The following is a 19911-nucleotide window of genomic DNA, read 5'->3' on the forward strand; positions in this document are numbered from 1 at the left end:
AATGTTAATCGCACCCTCTTTTTTTCTCAGTGTTCTTATATTAACATTATAACAAAACGATTTCGCTGAATATAAAACAATTGTAATAAAATTTTCTCTTCTGTTTATTATCCTATAATTAAAGAATACTTTGTGAAAAGTTGGTAAAGTTTATCTGGCTTGAAAAAAACTTAACAATAATTAACTCAAATAAAACGAAAATGCTAAGTACTTGATTGAGTGCTTTACGTATAAAACCTACGCAAAATATACTTACGTCTGAAAATGTAAAACATTATACAGCATTTTTATGACCGTTGTTTCGTTTTTAAATATAAGCCTGATATTACATAAAAAAGAGTTAAAGAAAAAATAGTTTGCACAAGTTCGAACCGGTTTCGTTCCAAGCATGTAAGTAGAGTTAAATATGTATATCTTCACGTACAATACGTTCATTGTGGAATAGTTATACACTGGATTACTCACACATTCATTCATGATAAACAGAGTAAGATAAACGGTATATTAATATTTATTATTAAACCATAAGTGCTAATTGGATGAATTTCATAAATCGCCTGGAATGTCCTCCAAATAATATCAGAAAAAAGATAAATAAGAAAGTTAATAAGCATCTTCATTGTCTGCTATACTGAAAACGGTTCGAAAATCGGCCCGTAGTGCCAATGTTTTTCGCCCATTATTTTCTTATCAGTGTGTTGAAAATTGTGCGCGTAAAGGCAAATACTGTGAGAACATCATGATTTTTCTCACATTTTTCTCTTCCTCTCTCGCTCTTACTTGTGAAATGAATTAAAATAGTAGAAAAGCCTTAATAATCTTATGAAAGCTGTGATTATTTACAAGTAACCTCCAAAGATTTTTAATTTATATTGAAAATTTACATTTGGAATTTGTGACAATATTAAAACAAAATTTTGCGGTTGGACAGGTTTCATGCAAATAATATGACGATCAAAAGGTATTTAAGATTATCTTATCACTTTATTGACCTCTGGTAAAGAAACGTTATTTGCTGCAACTGTACAACGTTTGAAAATAAAAAATCTAATTGTCATTGTATTTTAGTCGAGACGCAATTAGGGATTAACATAAGCTGGAGAGATCTTATCTCAGGAACGAACCATTTCGGGAGATTTTCCAAGACTCATCACTGATGATACGTCATCGGTACAATGTCCAGTGATATTCATTTATAAATACATTAATAGAGGAAAGCTATCAGGCTTCGAATATACTCTGGCTTCAAAGACTTTATATTTATCCTATATTTCTTTAATGAATTTGCCCTATTGTGGCACTATATTTTAATATTAGAAAGTTGTTTAAGTCGCACAATTCCTGATAAAGAATAGGTCAGATTTATTAAAAGAATATGGAAAAATGGGAAGTGATTGAAGCCAGAGCATGTGCGAAGCCATGAAACACTTCCCCTATAAATTCATTTTGCTTCTAGGAAATGTCCATCTTTTTATAAAACAATTTTAAGTATAAACAAGGAACAACAGGAAAATAATTAAAGGGTAAATGGCTGTAAAATCGATAGGGGAAAGTGTCCATGCTTTGCACGGTTCCACGCTTCATAATAACTAAATTTCTCTTATGTTTCTGAATAAATGTGACACCGCAATTTATTTTAAAAACAGGACACTCTTCCCTAGTTTTAAAAATATGGGTGCGATGAGTCACATTTATTGAAAAACATAGGAAAAATTTAGTCATTACACTGAGAGAAATCCGAAAAAGTTAAAATAACATTCCGGAAATGCTAATTTTACCCTGCAGTATTGATCCAAAATCGGTGTAAAATTATGCTTTTTAGGTGTATTAGGGGTTAAAGTCACCCTTTTTCATGTAAATTTTACCCTTAAAAAGGTGTAAAATTAACATTAAAAAATGTTGATATATTTTTACACCTAAAAAATGTTAAAGTTATGAGCAAAACAAGTTAATCGCACCCCCGTTTTTTCTCAGTGTCTAAAGCTTGGGACCGTGCAAAGCATGAGCACTTTCTCCTACTTAGAGTATGTATACATATTTATTGTTTTTTATGACGAATAAAATGTACTTTTCTAAATTGTAAGACCATTCTGAATATCAGGAGTATCACATCGAATCACAGAAGCTGTGAATGGAAGGAATACCTGTTAAAAAGACGAGGCACTCAATATCTATTTCTCTGTGAGAGAAGAGTCTCAAAAGAATAAGTAAAAAAAAGTTCTGAACATGTATTCTAATTTAAACTCTTTTTCTACAATTGAAATCAACCCTCTCTCCGGCATTTCAAGAAGCGCGAAAAGGCGCGAATAAAACAGAAAGGTCATTGTGAGGAGGCAGATTCAGCCAGAAAAAAAGATAGTCGTTTTGCCTTATCACTGGACTCTCCAATTTCGTAATATTGCTATACAGAGAAGCAAATGGGATTTTTTTGCGAAGAACAGTGCTTTCTTGACAGAAGGTACATAAATAAATCTCTAAGCTATGTTTACAGGGGATTTTTGGATTTTGGTCTTCAAGAATATGTTGAAGAGGTAGATTTCTTTTTTGTAATTTAGAAAAAGCAATATCCCAATGATCAATAAAAAGACTTTTTTTAATCCGTAAAAAATAAGGATAGCATACGAAATTACCAAAATTCCAATTTAAAACGCTTGTAAGGAAAATTAAATAACTCTATACCAAAGTATAACTTTTCAAATTATATTTTCCTTATGATTAACTTGTTATAATTCTCTACTATCAATTTGTATTTTTACCTCAAAAATTATTCCTTCATTGACTAAAAAATCACACCATTGAGTAACTTAGAGAAATGTTGAAGCCTACAATGTAACAATGCAGATTGTAATACGTTTTCTAGAAATGGCAGTATCAATAAATGATAAGCAAAAACTGCCATGTAACATTCATTAAGACACTGACGCCCTATCGTGAGTAATAAAGTTATCAGGCACGTGATAAGCACTTGGCCCCTCATTTTTCTCCCTGTTAATAGTAGAAGAGAGATTTGTGTTTCTGGTGAAAAAAATTGATAAAAGCTAATTAGGTGATACCGCAAGGTATTCCTGTCTCTAAAGAAAAAAAAAGATCTCTGCACTTAAGTGAGTAATATTTATTACGCCGTAAGCTCATATATCACCAATTCGAATTATGTTTACAAACCATCCGATGATGTTACATTTTTAGTATCCTTAATATTGAGGTATTTGGTAGAATTCTTGGACAATTGTATTCAATAGAACAATGACTTTAATAGAAACCCTCCTAAGAGTCTAGAAATGAAACATTCTTCAAGAAATACCGAATAAGTCTGAAGAAAAAAACTACCTGAACCAACAATATTTCTTAGAAATTGCCTTGAGATTTAATTTATGAATGGTCACTCAAATGGTGACTTCTTCGTTTAACATATTTTTATCATTATCTTGAAAAAACTGTAACGTCTCAATTTGTTTTTGAACTTCGACTATTTTCCGCATTGTGAATCGAAGCGTTGTGTTTCAGAGCTTTAAGCTTCTGAAGCAAACTTTTAAGCTCATTTGAAATTTGAAATAAAATATCAACTGTACAAATACAAATGTTTTGTTATATTTCTTTTTCAAACCAAACTTTAAAACTACATGGTTTTATTTAAAATAAATTATTCCCGTCTAACAATAAAATTTACAGAAAATTTTATGCTAAAAAATAAGTCATCTTTATTTATCTCAAGTACACAGAAAAAATATATTTTCTAAAATACTTTGCAAATGTTTGTGAATTCCTACTGTAGACTTACGCAATGCTCGTACATCGTATAATCCACAAACAAGTTCGTAGAAGTTTGTACTTTTTCCACAAACATCGTTTGATCATTTGATGAACAATTTTGGTATTTTTATGAACATTTGTTCGTAAATGTTCGTAAACACACAAGAAAAGTTTGTAAAATTTTGTCTTTTGTTCGTAAATTTTTGCTAGACAAATAAAAACGCACGAAGAAATGCTTCTAAAAGAATAAAAAATGTTTGTCAAATGATCATGCTGCGAACAAAGTTTGTGGAAAAGTAAAAACTTTTACGAACTAGGGTGAAAGGAACGTCTATTGACACTTTAAGAACTCGTGTCAGCACCTATTGACACCCTACTCTGTACCATTTGGGATACGAAATTTTAACATCTCTGTTTATAGTAAAAGGTATATTACAGAAAAAACGTTATATTACTTATATTTTACTAGATATATTCAAAAATTTTTAACATTTTGACAAAAGTGTCAATAGAGGTTCCCTGTCGAACAGACGTTCATCCGACCCTATTTGTAAATAATACGCTTCATGAGCATTTCGTAACTCCCCCCAGTGAGAATTAACATTATAAACAACTTTACGATTTTTTTTTCTTTCTGTGTAGGGTAAAGCGGTACAAATTGGACAGGGATTTTTACATTACATTTATATAATATAATATATTTATTCACTCGAGCTTTACAAGTATAAATATTGTCTCAGCAGAAAGGGAAATTGAAAGTAATTGTTAGAAGTTACTAGCAGCTCGAGCGGCGGCTGCCGCCGACTACACACACATTTTGTCTTGATAAATTTAGTAATTCATTTTTATTTGCATATTTTTAATGCTTTAGTTTTATAATTTGGTTCCTTGTGCTTAAAAACAAGTTTTGTACTGTATTTATCAAGAAAAAAGCTACCTGGGTCCTCGGACTCAACCCTCTGCCCCCCCCCCCCCCCTTTTTAATGTATCCAAGTGTCAGCAACACGTGCCTTTTTTTTGGCCAAGCTGGCACTAATCCCTCAATATGCTTGCTCCTGTTGCCCTTTTCCCCACGCAACGACAGCGCTCTTAACTAGCTGATTGCAATTGTAAAACTGCATAAATCCTGGCATATACGATCTATGATTCAGGGTTTCTGCCGTTTACCTGATGAGATCGGTCGTGGTAAGTCGGCGGCAGACGCAACCAAGCATTAATTGAGGAGAAATATATAAATTGAATTGAATTGAATTGAATATATATATATATATATATATATATATATATATAGTTTAAAATAAAATAACAGTTTTCAGTCTTGTAATTAATAAAATACCGGAACTGTTCTAAATTATTTTACTGTTCTAAATTATTTTAAAAGGAAAAAATTAAACATAAACAATAATATTTAATTCATTAAATATGGCAAACTTTTATATATAACTTCATACATATTTCACCACAAGTTAATTGTTCTTATCAGTAATAAAAACGAATGTGAGTGCGTATTAGTTTAATTATTTTTTCAGATTACAATTAGAGAAGCAGATGATTTTGCGAACTCATCTCAGAAAAAATGTCCATGAAAGTGGAATTAGAGGTGTTTGATCTCAACAAGCTCCTCTGACAACTTTCATAATCCCGTTACAGTCCAAATATTTATAATCAAATTATGTAGAGGGTTTCATAGAGAATGATAAAGCGACTAAGCTTTGCAGAATACTCGAACTCGTGATACAAAATCATTTTAAATTAAATTCAAATAACTTCCCCTCTTCAACTTCCTAATAACTTTTAGAACTTTTAGGTATGGCCCCTAAAAATTCTAAATCGCTATCTCTAATCATTTGATCTCTACTCTTCGTAACTTCCAGAACGATGTAAAGACAAAAAAGTAGAGAAAGGAAAATTTGTTGGATGTTATAATGTTTCTTCAGAAAGATCGTGCAACAAATAAATTGTGATATACACACATTCGCAATTATACCAAGCTAGTTGAAGTGTTCACCATCATCTTCCTGGTACTCCAAATTTCCGAGTTTCACAGATAATTTAGTGTTAAAGTGAAAGTCCGAGCGTTAAGATGCATTCGCCAGTGTCCTATAACAGTGAAAAGAAAATTTGGCGCGGTCCAAATAAAGTGGCATGGTTGTTCAATGAAAAAGCTAATTTGGGGAGGATTATTCTTAGTTTCCTGGCCAGAGATCCCCGAAAAGTGGCCCAGATCAGTGATAACAATGGCATAAGGATGACCAACCGGGAACTTTCGTCGGACACTGAGAAGATTGCCGGTGGCTTGAGACGTAGGGGATGCCAAAGGGGAGATGTGGTTGGTTTTATGGCTAGGAATGGTCACAATTTAACACCAACATTGTTTGCATGTTTCCTCCTCGAAGCTCCAACTCATGCCATGGACATCCATCAAGAAGAAAGTTTGTTCATTTCGTCAAAATCATCTTCAAAAACTTTAAGATAATATTCTCTTGGGTTTTTTCAGATGAAATCTATGGCCTGTTTAGTATCACTAAACCCAAATTCATCTTCTGTGATGACGAGAAGATTCCCCTGGCAGAGAAGGTTGTTAAGAGATTGCACAATTCGCCCACGATTATCGTGTACGGGAGAAAAGTACCAAACTATATTCACATTGAAGACCTAATGAGAGAAGGCGATAGTGATGAGTTAAGAAAGTGAGTAAGCAGTTAGCAAAGAATTTATGGAGTAATTCAACAATTTCTGTTTATCTCCAAGTCAAGATAAAAGTATAACCGTGGTATCACACTAGAGAATTTCACATGAAAATTTTCATGTGATTCACATCAATTGTTGCTGATATATGCCCTATTGTGCAATTTTCTTCAAGAACTTTTAGAAATCGATTCATTTAGTGATAAAAAAGTAGACTCGAGTCACAAAAATTGGTTTAAATAGATTAAAATAGCATAAATACGATTGATAACTAATGAGCAAATAATGAGCAAATAATGAGCAAAATTTGCTCATTACATTTGCATCTGGTACTACTTTATTGCAATCATTCGGGTAGTTTCTGCACCACAACTCTCCCACCAGTTTATTAGTGATGAAATTGTGATTAAAAGTAGTGCCAATTTATCGTAAACGAGATGGAGAAGAAAGGGCAAAGGGCATTGAAAAAGATCGGTGAAGAGGATAAGTAAGAAAAAAGCTAAACAAAAATGTGTTCGATCTACATTTTATATTCCTTCATAAACTTCTAGGATTTCGTGGTCAAATGAGATGGTGACCGAATTAATTGAGGCTGTACATCAGGAAACCGTAACTTGGAACTACAACTGCCGGGAATACAAAAATAGAGGCAGCCGATCTGATGGTTTTCAGGCCATTTGCGACAAAGTGAGTCACCAATCGCCGGAACTCACACCTCAGTCGGGATTTGGGTGGTATTGGCTCCCTCATTTTCGTAGTTTTCTTTTGTAGATAAGGCCCTACGATTTGAAGAAGCTGTTCAAATTCCTCCGAAGTCATTCGGAGAAAATCATTGTGTCCAAAAAAATCTCCACTTGCGATGTTGTCATAAAGATTTTCAACGAAACCATGTGAAGGTCGCGTTAAAAGCCATTCTCTCGCCCACACCCTCCTTCTTTTCCCTTTGCGGGTCCTTTTGCACAACACAAAAGCAATGTACAGGATGAGAACTTCCTCTTCTTCACTAAAATCACACATTTTTACTTAAACGACTTAACGGTGTTATCACACTAGAAAATTTCACATTGAAAAGTTGCTCATTAAAACTACTAGAACCACTCGAAATCGCTGATTTAGTCAGGACACATTGCTAGAATTGCTCAATGTTACGATGGCACACGGGTTGTCAGATGAGTGTTTTTGTTTTTGAAGCATTTCAGTCGTTTGAGTGAAAATGTGTAATTTTAGTGACGAAGAGGAAGTTATCCTCCTGTACACTGCTTTTGTGTCGTGCAAAAGGACCCGCCAAGCGAAAAGAAGGAGGGTGTGGGCGAGAGAATGGCTTTTAACGCGACCTTCACATGGTTTCGTTGAAAATCTTTATGACAACATCGCAAGTGGAGATTTTTTTGGAGACAATGATTTTCTCCGGATGACTTCGGAGGAATTTGAAGAGCATCTTCAAATCGTAGGGCCTTATCTACAAAAAAAGGCGATTTGTGACTCAATTTGTCGCAAACGGATTGAAAACCATCAGATCGGCTGCCTCTATTTTTGTATTCTCGACATATTTTGTAGTCCCAAATGACGGATTCTTGATGTATAGCTTCAATCAATTCCGCCACCATCTCATTTGACCACGAAATCCTAGAAGTTTATGAACGAATATAAAATGTAGATCGAACACATTTTTGTTTAGCTTTTTCTTACTTATCCTCTTCACCGATCTTTTTCAATGCCTTTTGCCCTTTCTCCATCTCGTTTACGATAAATTGGCACTACTTTTAATCACAATTTCATCACTAATAAACTGGTGGGAGAGTTGTGGTGCAGAAACTACCCGAATGACTGCAATAAAGTAGTACCAGATGCAAATGTAATGAGCAAATTTTGCTCATTATTTGCTCATTAGTTATCAATCGTATTTATGCTATTTTAATCTATTTAAACCAATTTTTGTGACTCGAGTCTACTTTTTTATCACTAAATGAATCGATTTCTAAAAGTTCTTGAAGAAAATTGCACAATAGGGCATATATCAGCAACAATTGATGTGAATCACATGAAAATTTTCATGTGAAATTCTCTAGTGTGATACCACGGTAAGTCTGATATAAAACAATATCTGTTTACCTTCTAAGTCAAAGTAAAGGAATCGCCACGAACGGTACCTACGTCATAGGTAACAACTTTTGTTCTGGGACCAATGTTCTAAACCATGGAGGAATAGTTCTAGAGCATAAAAACTATTTTTTGGAAGGAAGAATGATCAAAAGTATATGGGCGCTGGTTCATATGCATACAAATATGAGAGTAGGCACATTTTGAATTTGACTTTTGTGGTTAAAAAGTTTTCTTTAAGCTTTGTTCCCATGTCGCACTTCCGCTTTCTACCTCCTCTTAGAAAGGAGTTATAAAGTAAAGTGCCCCCATTTTGTATAAGGGCTATCAGAATAGGGGGTGGAGGGAGAGTGTGGTATGAATAAATAAAAAATTTAAAACATACACTGACCCTATACCGAATTTCAAGATCACTTTAGCAGTTCTTGTGTAAATCGTTGTCAAAACAACGATTTATTGGAAGGATAAAGGCCTTTTTACAAGGACTCCCAGCGGTTATCGTTCTGGGTCCCGGCATTTTTTTAACCTTATATCAGTATCTTCAAAATGCGCCTACCCTAAGTTGTGGTGATTCCGGGACCAGCGCCCATATAGTTTTAACCATTATCCATTACTATAATTGAATTTGAAAAGTAATATAAAAATTGATAAGTAAAAATAGGTCAATAAAAATGCAAATATGTTACCAGCAACGTAGAAATTTGATCAGTAAAAAAGCAAATTTAGGCCAGCAGAATTTTCGGAATTAATATAAACGGACGGGAACGGTTTTTAGCCATCCATATATTCGTGATCAGGAAGTGTCAAAACACATTCTGGCAAAGTTTGGGGCCAATCGGAGGACATGAGATTTTGTTAGGATTATAGTAGGTGAGATTGTTAAGAATCTCACCTAATATGCAACCAGCACACCTTTTAGATCAGTAAAATTTCATGAAATCATAATTCACGTCCTTTACTTTCTCTAGAGATTTGCATAAGTGTGTCCCACGCTTTCGGACTCAAAATTATGATGGACTATACTTAATTTGATGTGATGTTTAAAACAAGAAGAAAAATGTGAAAGAGTAGGATTTACATAAGCAAAATCTGCGAGAAAAAAGGGACGTGAATTTTGACTTAATGAAACATTCACAATCTAAATCTAAAAGATGTGACGGAGCCATTAAAATATCAATAGAAAATATCAATTTGAATAAATATTTTTATTTTTTTTATATTTCAATTTCAACTTAAGTACCTTACGAACCATATTGCTCTTTTTACTTCTCTTGATTTGTTCCTCGTGGTTTAGATTAAAATCTTGCAGACAAATCTTTAATTTTCTTTGCAGGTTAAAAAATCTAAAAGTATTAATTCCGAAACCAAATATTACTGTGTTATCACATTTGCACATTAAAATTTTAATATGATTCACATTAATTGTCGCTGGTGAGAGTCAAAATGTGTAATTTGTGTGTTTGAATCTTTTTATATTCTAAATTTGATCTATTTGTTGATAAAAAGGTGGACTTGGCCCGCAAAATTTGATATAAATTGATTTATAGCATTAATGCGAAAAATTAATACGATTTTTTCTTTGATTTTTGTAATGTGAAAAATATTTATGCTTTAGGTAAATTTAAACTTATTTTTGCAGGCCAAGTCCACTTCTTTATCAATAAATAGAAAAACCCCAAATATTAGGTGACTCAAAGACACAAATAACATATTTGGACGCTCACAAGCGACAAATAATGTGAATCACATTAAAATTTTAATGTGCAAGTGTGATAACGCCGTTATAGGTTTAGATTATCTTTTCAATTTTTCTTTAAATCACAAGAATTATTTGAGTTTATTTTATGACTAAAAACAGCAAGAAAAGGTGTCCAAGAAAAGAAACCATTTTACAAATTGTAGGTATTTAAAGCCCTATGACTTAAGACATAAAGTTCGAAGAATAAGAGTAGTAATACGGGCTTCAGACGTTAGACATCTTAGACATAATAATAAATGGACCACTACTGGTAAAATAAAAGGATCAAATTGATCCAAATTTGATTCTTTTGCAAGGGATGGGTCAAATTAACGTTCTATTATGATAAATGAGCATTCAAAATTTGGAATTCAATCCATCCTTTGCAAAAGGATCAAATTTGGATCAATTTGATCCTTTTTATTTTTACCAGTGTCCACTAGATTCTGAAAAATCAATAAAATTGCTTGTTAGGATTACAAAACTTTCGGGAATTATGGGCTAAATCTCTGTAGACCGTTTAACGCCCACGAGATTTTATAAGCTAATACAAAATTTTATATTTTTCTTTTTTTATGAAAAATTCTTCTTGACCAAAGATATTAATTTTATATGTTTTAGATAAAAAAAATATCAGATAACATTACATCTATTGTACAGTAATAAAAATCTAATTTTTCTAATGCAGGGAGATCTACGAGGAGTCCTGCAGAGAAAGTGAAGCCAAATATCATATAATTGTAAGCTCTTCAGGAACAACTGGACCATCTAAGGCAGTTTGTGTTCCTTACCAAACACTTCTTGTACCTCATTGGACTAAAGATATTAGCAGCACCTCAACGGAATATTTGTTCAGCTTTTGCACACTTTTCTGGTAAGAAAATCATGCTAAATTATGCTAAGAACTAAAGATTAATCAACTCAATCTTTAAGTTTGAAACATCTTATATCAAATTAATTTATATTTCCTAAAAACAATGATAGTTTAAATTCAGAATAAAACATTATTCACTTGCAATTTAAATTATTATTATACAATTGCAATTGAATTATTTAAATTATTATTTAAATAATTATATTATTATTTAATTATTATTATTATTATGAAAGCAAGTACTTAATTAAATTGTTTGTAAGAACAGAATTAACACGAATTGGACAGAACATATGAGATAAAGTTCTAGTCATAAATTTAATTATTTAAGTCAGTTAAATTATATAATAATTCTGTAAACCGGGTATAAAGCTTAAGATTTTTAAATTTACCAATTCTTTAAAAGTGATTAGATTAAAAATTACACTGATTTCTAAACCATTCTTTCAGGTCCGTCAGTTACCTTGTCCTCTTCATGAGCGTCTTTCAAGGCATTACACGCATCATAACTACTGAAACATTTAGTCCTGAACTATATATACATATAATCACCAAGTATAAAGTAACTCATACAATTATGTCACCGTTATTCCTGGAACATATTCTAAATTCTCCTAAATTCACATCCTCAAGCTTGTATCCCCTAAAGTATATTTGGGTTGGTGGAAATATCATTTCAGAGCAATTGCTTAGGAAGTTGCTGCCCCACATTCCTAGCAAAGACCTACTGATTTCATATGGAATGTCCGAAACTGGTGGGATATCAAGATATTTATACGACCCAACAAGGTCAGTAAACGTTGGGTTCATCGATCCTGGTATAGAAGGGATTGTTGTGGATGAGGAAGGGCGTAAATTGGGCCCTGGTGAGCAAGGAGAGATATGTTTCAAAACGCCTTATAGTTTATTTGTTAGTTATCTTATTTAGAAACTTAATTTCAGGATAATTAAGTGAATTCCTCTTTTACAGGAATACATGGGAAATCCGGAAGCTACTGCAGCTTTGAGGGATTCAGAAGGGTATCTACACACAGGGGACTTAGGGTACTACGATGAGGATGGTTATCTTCGTATCGTGGGACGGTGCAAAGATGTGATTAAGTACTTCATGGACCATGTTTCCGGTTCAGAAATTGAAAGAGTTGTAGGGAATCTTCCAGGAGTTTTGCAAGTGGCTGCTGTTGGGATCCCTGACGAAAAATGTTATCAACTGCCGGCAGTTGTTATAGTTAAGCAGGAAGGGGCTTCAATTGTTGAAAAAGAGGTTTCTGAAGTTGTAGCCAGAGAACTCCCTAACAGCCACAGACTCAGAGGAGGGGTATATTTTATAGATAAGTTGGCAAAAACTTATTCAGGAAAATTGAAGAAAAAAGAAATTGAAAAATATGCTAAGGAGCAGTATTTTATTATGAAGAAAAGAGAATACATTTAAGAAAGTTTTTTGGCTCTGATTGAGTAAAAGATTGATAAAATATATTCACAAATTATATAATCTAAGCGTATGACAATAGTGAAATATTATTGTCAAATGTAATATCAAATAGTTGTAAACCATCTTGATATCTCAGACATGGCTTAAAGATATTTCTGATTAATTTTACGTTTTTAATTAACTAAATAAATGAAAATTTACTGTCGAAAATTGAATGTTTTACTTGCTACAATTTTTCTGCAAAGTTTTTATTTTCCTTTTCTTTGTTGTTTTATGATTTTAATTCTTAAAATTTATTACTAATTATTACTAAAAATTTCTATAAATAACCTTATATCCATCGTAACGACTGTAAGATACCCATAACAAAATTCTAAATAATTAATAACTTCCGTTCTGAAGTTCCGTTCTGATTAGCCGATTTTCGAAAGATAAACATTCTCAATCAAGTTGATAAAAATTTTTTTATAATCTTCTGTCGATTCAAAAATGTGAACACTGAATATCATGATTTATTGCTGACTCATTAAAACATGATTTAAAAATGTAGCTATTTGTTCATCATCTGTGATCTCGCAATCAAGTTCATATGATCGGACCATTGGAGCATAGGCCAACATCGGCTCTTCGAAACATACAATCTAAAGTTTTTTTTAGACAGGGTCAATCTCATCTTTGGGAACCAGGTAATATTGATACGTTTTCTTCAATCAATCCTTTAGATATAGCCTTAAATATTTAATTAGACCTTTAAAGACTGATTCTCCGAATGAAGATCTTCAATTTTAAAGTCTTAAATTTCTTTAAAGCTTCATTCTAAAATGTAACAGATTTCACAATAACGTAGCTAGAAATAAAAATCTCAATCACTTTAAAAATTTCTTTAATTTTTAAATTTTATTTGGAAATAGATACAGATTTTTTTTTGATTAGATTGGGCTACATGAAGCATCATTAATCTTTAACTCGGAATTGCGAAGCAAATTTGATATTTTTAAATGCTAGAGGGGTTTTAAGTGATCTTCTAAAAATATTACTTCAAAGAACTTTTTGATAATAAAGATATTAGAGATTTTGAAACATTTTCGGCATTACTATTTCAAATCAGTTGCTTATCAATATTTTTGGCAAAGGTTGTGCTGTTATAACTTTAACTATAAAAGCATCTCCCGTATACTTATAACATTTGTATTATCTTCACATTTAAAAAAAAAATCTCTTGAAGTTTACCATATTTCCATTCAGTGTTCTTATTTTGTTGGGGCCTGTTCTATTTTAAAAAGGCAGGTGCATTTAGAGCTAAGTCCAAGATTGTTATTGAGGTTGTGTTTTGCGAGTCTTTTTTGTATCATCCCATTTTTAATAAAATTTAAAATCAAATAATAATAAATCAAATACATTACATAGGTAAGATTTTAATTTGTGAAGGAGGCATGATATAAAATTATTATGGATACAAGATCTGATGGAATTTATAAGAAGATCAAATACCTTATATTACGCTGAATTGTTTGGCAAATTTATATGTATAATTGCAAAAAATATTTTCAAATCATAATTTTATTGACAAAAATAAAATGAGCAGAAAGAAATGATAAGCTATATGCTACCGTTTGAATTGTACATTCACATAAAGAAAAACAGTGCCTTAGCATTTCACAATCGACCAAGGAGTCTTATCAGTAATAAAATAATATTTACAGTCACATTTTTTTCATATTCTCAGATTAAAATGAGACCAACAGACAAATTTTTAAATTCCTCACAGAAAAAAATGTCCATGAACGTGGAATTAAAGGTACTTGATCTCAACAATTTCCTCTGAGTGGTTTCATAATTTCAACACAGTACAAATATTTATAAACAAATCATGGAGGGGATTAAAAAAAAATAAGTCATCTCGATAGCTTTTTGTTCTCGCAGTTATACTGTTACTGAACTTGTTGAAGTGATCAGCATTATCTTTCTGCTACTCTCAACTTCCGAGTTTCACAGATAAATCAGTGTTAAAGTGAAAGTCCGAGAGTTAAGATGCATTCGCCAGTGTCCTATAACAGTGAAGAGAAAATTTGGCGCGGTCCAAATAAAGTGGCATGGTTGTTCAATGAAAAAGCTAATTTGGGGAGAATTATTCTTAGTTTCCTGGCCAGAGATCCCCGAAAAGTGGCCCAGATCAGTGATAACAATGGCATCAGGATGACCAACCGGGAACTTTCGTCGGACACTGAGAAGATTGCCGGTGGCTTGAGACGTAGGGGATGCCAAAGGGGAGATGTAGTTGGTTTTATGGCTAGGAATGGTCACAATTTAACACCAACATTGTTTGCATGCTTCCTCCTCGAAGCTCCAACTCATGCCATGGACATCCATCAAGAAGAAAGTTTGTTCATTTCGTCAAAATTATCTTCAAAAACTTTAAGATAATATTCTTGTGGGTTTTTTCAGATGAAATCTATGCCTTGTTTAGCATCACTAAACCTAAATTCATCTTCTGTGATGACGAGAAGATTCCCCTGGCAGAGAAGGTTGTTAAGAGATTGCACAATTCGCCCACGATTATCGTGTACGGGAGAAAAGTACCCAACTATATTCACATTGAAGACCTAATGAGAGAAGGCGATAGTGATGAGTTAAGAAAGTGAGTAAGCAGTTAGCAAAGAATTTATAGAGTAATTCAACAATTTCTGTTTATTTCCAAGTCAAGATAAAAGTATAAGTCTGATTTGTTTAGGTTCAGTACATAAACTTATCTTTGCACTTAATAAATCTCTATAGATTTCTTCTTTGTCTTTATGCAGGGAGATTTACGAGGAGTCCTGCAGAGAAAGTGAGGCCAAATATCATATAATTGTAAGCTCTTCAGGAACAACTGGACCATCTAAGGCAGTTTGTGTCCCTTATCAAACACTCTTGGAGCCACATTGGACGACAAATATTAACGCTACACCAACGGATTCTCTGTTCAGCTTTTGCACACTTTTCTGGTGAGAGAAATTGTTCTTCAATGTTTTAAAAATTTTGGTGTCTATAATTATTTGAATTTGGATCATTTTATATAATGAACTTAATTGCAAAAATGAGACTAAAAATTTATCCACTTGTGATTAGATATTTGATTCTGGACAAAAAAAAATTATTACCATTAAGTCAAAGCATTCAAAATTACACAAAAAGCATATTTAAAATTTAAAGCTTTCAAAAGCTCTAGACTAGACAGTTCGTTGAACGCATTGAGGCTAAAATATTTAAGAGAATAAATACTTAATAGTTTGCCGGCAAAGCGGACTTCAGACTAGAGGTTTAGCCCAGTTTCCGAAGATCTCAAAATCCTAAATAGAACTAATTTTATTGCTTTTACAGAATTTAATAGGTCATTTCTTCTTAATAATCCAATCCTAAGTTAAATTTTTCCAAAAAATCTTGATTGTTGAAAAATTAGAGCAGTTCAGCCATATGGTTAAGTCTCATGTCTGAAGCCCGTATAATGCTTAACAGAAGAATTAAAACCCATGTCTGGAATTTCTATTCCAATTAAAATCTTTGAATTACCAAAGTGGTACTCCCTCCGTTCCGAAATAAGTCGTACGTTTGGGAAAAAATCTTGTTCCGAAATAAGTCATACATTTGGGAAAAATTGGGATTAAGGGAAAGTTTGTTGGTAAATATTTTGTGTATCAATAATTATCTCTTGCAAGGAACTATTGCTAATGTCCAGAACTAAAATTGGGGTCCAGTCTTGATGGTATGTTGAGGAACGAATGTCTTAAAAATGTCTTATTTTTGGCGTTTTATTTTCAATCTAAAATAGGTGCAGAATGGTGAGAGATACAGATTTGGGACCTTCGTGGGACCCCCCCATAAGTTGACCCTGGGACCATTAATATGTCCTTTATTTTGCCCCCACTCCTTCCCTTCCCCTCCAAAATCATGTTTTTTGGGATTGCTCGAAAGCACGTCGTGCGATTTTTTTTCTTCAATTCTGGATATGTTTTAGAGAAACATATAAATTGTCCCAGGGTCAACTTATGGGAGGTCCGCTGAAGTCCCAAGTCCCTATCTCTCACCATTTTGCATCCAGATATTCGTACACATAAAAAAGAAGTTCTTTTTATTGCTTATTCTTCAAAATTTGAGATATAAAAAAATGTCATATCGGTAATAACTGTTGAGTTCTACTTGTGCATACTAAAAATTTAGAACAAATTCTAGCCTGTAATGTTAATCACGGTCCGTCTTGTAGTAATTAACTATCTACCGGAGCTCTTTAAAAAAAACGCGAAAAATGGACAACTTCAACATATCGATTCCTCAACTTACCATCGTGATAGGATCCTCATATTATCCCTGAACATGGAGGATAGTTCATACACAAGATATTTGCAAATAACAAAAACATTCTTTGAAACCATTTCTTAATCCATAATTTCTCGCCAAACGTACGACTTATTTCGGAACGGAGGGAGTATTATTTAATGCAATAGCCCTATTAGTATTTAAAAATCACTGTAAATTGGTGCACAGCATTTTGATGAAAAATCTTAAGCAGTCATATAATTGTTAACAAAGGTAAAATAAAGCAGTTATAAAAGTATTTTGATCTTGAAATGACATTTTGAACTACTCACTGACCAAACATATCTTTCTCTTTTTTTTTTTAAATCTTTGTTATTTGCCAATAAGACTATGTTTTAAAGGGTTAATAATTTGTAAAATTTATTATCTCAAATTTTATTTTTTTTTTAATTACAGAAGGGATCAGCGGAGTTTAAAACCGTTTTGTATAGTTTTTTTTTGTTTATGAACCATAATGAAGAAACAGAAACGTACGAAAGACATTAGTAAATAATTTCACATTATTTTTTTCAAAGAAATCATATTCAGATTTTTCTTTTTCTTTTATTTCTTTTTTGAAATTACTCTTTTCTCACTCAAGTGAAAAATGCATTTTGTTAGTATTTTATAAATAAAACAGAAATTATTAATTACATTATTAATGAACAATGTAGTAAAAATATTTTGTTCAAAAGGTTCCCCGGGTTACCTGTCTCCCCAAAATGCATTAACTCTTGGTTTTTATAAATAAAACCCCTTTTAATTGCACGAACTTTAAATTGGCAACTACAGAAACTCTTTAATGATTAAGAATTATTTATCTTTCTAAGAATTATTATCATCATTTTCAATCACTTATCCCTATTTCCTTATCCCTATTGCCTGTGACCTTATTAAGGTCATAGGCAACTAAGAATTAATTATTAATTATTTTATTTAATATTTATTTGGTAAATTAAAGAATAAGGAGCAAATATTTACAAGATTTACCTTTTTATGAAAAAATAATAATTAAAAAAAAACAATTTGAAAAGTTTAAAATACCAAGAAAAATATTTTTCTAAAATGAGTTACTGAATGTTTGCACCCCAACTTTACTTCCAACTTAAATTAAATCCATCATATTATTTTTTTATTTTATTTATGATAATTATATTATGTTTTTCTTGAATTTGTCAAGATTTTGCTTCAACTTTTTGTATACTTTTCAAAAATAAATTTCAAAGTTCTAATATTAAATCTTAATATAAAACTTCAATCTTACTTTCAGGTCCATCAGTTACATTGTTCTCTTCAAAAGTGTCTTTCTGGGCCTTACACGCATCATTACTACTGAGACTTTTAATCCTGAACTATATATACACATAATCACCAAGTATAAAGTGACTCATACACTTGTATCACCGTTATTCCTGGAACATGTCTTGAATTCTCCAAAATTCACATCCTCCAGCTTGTATCCCTTAAAGCACATTTGGCTTGGTGGAAACATGATTACAGATCGATTGCTTATGAAGTTGCTGCCGCACATTCCTAACAAGGACTTCCTGATTACATATGGAATGTCCGAAACTGGCACTCTATCAAGGTACATGTATGATCCAACAAGACCTGCAGCTGTTGGATTTATCGATCCTGGTATAGAAGGGATTATTGTGGATGAGGAAGGGCGTAAATTGGGCCCTGGTGAGCAAGGAGAGATATGTTTCAAGACGCCTTATAGTTTATTTGTTAGTTATCTTATTTAGAAACTCAATTTCAGGATAATTAAGTGAATTCTTCTTTTACAGGAATACATGGGAAATCCGGAAGCTACTGCAGCTTTGAGGGATTCAGAAGGGTATCTACACACAGGGGACTTAGGGTACTACGATGAGGATGGTTACCTTCGTATCGTGGGACGGTGCAAAGATGTGATTAAGTACTTCATGGACCATGTTTCCGGTTCAGAAATTGAAAGAGTTGTAGGGAATCTTCCAGGAGTTTTCCAAGTGGCTGCTGTTGGGATCCCTGACGAAAAATGTTATCAACTGCCGGCAGTTGTTATAGTTAAGCAGGAAGGGGCTTCAATTGTTGAAAAAGAGGTTTCTGAAGTTGTAGCCAGAGAACTCCCTGATAATCACAAACTCAGAGGAGGGGTATATTTTACGGATAAACTAGCAACAACTTATTCAGGAAAACTAAAGAGGAAGGAAATTGAAAAATATGCTGAAGAGCAGTATCAGCTTTTAAAGAAGAATGAATAAATTTCTTTCTTTTTTTTTATTTCGTGAGGTATTTTGGTTTTTATTGTATGATATATTTTAACTTCTTGGGAACTAGTGGATAACCGTTTAATCCAAAAAATCATTCTTTTCTAAAATTAATTTTGGGTTTGTAAAAAAATATGCTCTATAGGGGAAATGGGGCGCCTATGTGGAAGTTTTGAAATTGGGTTTTTTCTCCTCTTTTAACATTGAATTAAGCCTTATCACAATGTAATTTAGCTTCAAAATTAGTTTGTAGAGCTCCATTATATCACAATATGGTATAGTTCCATTTATAAGTAGGCGAAAAGAGCATAATTTTAAAGATTTTAAAGGTGCCCTAATTCAAAGGTACCCCTTTTCCCACTATGACTCATGGTGATCCGCTGGTTGCCAAAGTTTTAATTCATGAAATTTATCTAATTATAATCAGTAATTAGTATGAATCATAAGAAATATGCTATTTCTATTCAAATTCAAAATATAAAATTTTGTAGGATTGATAAATAAATTGTTATGGTGGTTGCGAAATAATATCTTTTGATAGAATTTATTCTTATCAATTATTCACATTGCAAAAAACACAAGGTATAAATATAAATTTCGATTTTGAGTGTTAATTTCATTCAGTTTACAATTTTATTGCTCTCGTGATGGACGCACAATTTTCAATTCGCGAAGAAAAAGAGTCGATGCATAATTATTTTTCTTTTAGAAATCGTCCGAGAAAATTATAAAGTTATTCAAGACA

The 19911-nt window shown here is 32.4% G+C and overlaps 2 protein-coding genes across 2 annotated transcripts; both read left to right on the forward strand.

Moving 5' to 3' along the window:
- The first annotated feature begins 5324 nt into the window (after positions 1 to 5324).
- On the forward strand, positions 5325 to 12792 carry LOC129800247 (uncharacterized). The gene is made up of 5 exons (XM_055844516.1): positions 5325 to 6182; positions 6248 to 6440; positions 10965 to 11150; positions 11601 to 12060; positions 12121 to 12792. Exons 1-5 carry the CDS (start codon positions 5834 to 5836, stop codon positions 12580 to 12582), a joined length of 1650 nt encoding a protein of 549 aa, XP_055700491.1. The 5' UTR covers positions 5325 to 5833; the 3' UTR covers positions 12583 to 12792.
- Positions 12793 to 14504: 1712 nt separating this feature from the next.
- LOC129800248 (luciferin 4-monooxygenase-like) lies at positions 14505 to 19691 on the forward strand. Its single transcript, XM_055844517.1, has 5 exons — positions 14505 to 14962; positions 15028 to 15220; positions 15381 to 15566; positions 18185 to 18644; positions 18705 to 19691. The coding sequence occupies exons 1-5, from the start codon at positions 14614 to 14616 to the stop codon at positions 19158 to 19160; spliced, it is 1644 nt and encodes a 547-aa protein (XP_055700492.1). The 5' UTR covers positions 14505 to 14613; the 3' UTR covers positions 19161 to 19691.
- Positions 19692 to 19911: the final 220 nt, after the last annotated feature.

Source organism: Phlebotomus papatasi, chromosome 2, assembly GCF_024763615.1.
Source record: "Phlebotomus papatasi isolate M1 chromosome 2, Ppap_2.1, whole genome shotgun sequence".
Lineage (NCBI taxonomy): Eukaryota > Metazoa > Arthropoda > Insecta > Diptera > Psychodidae > Phlebotomus > Phlebotomus papatasi.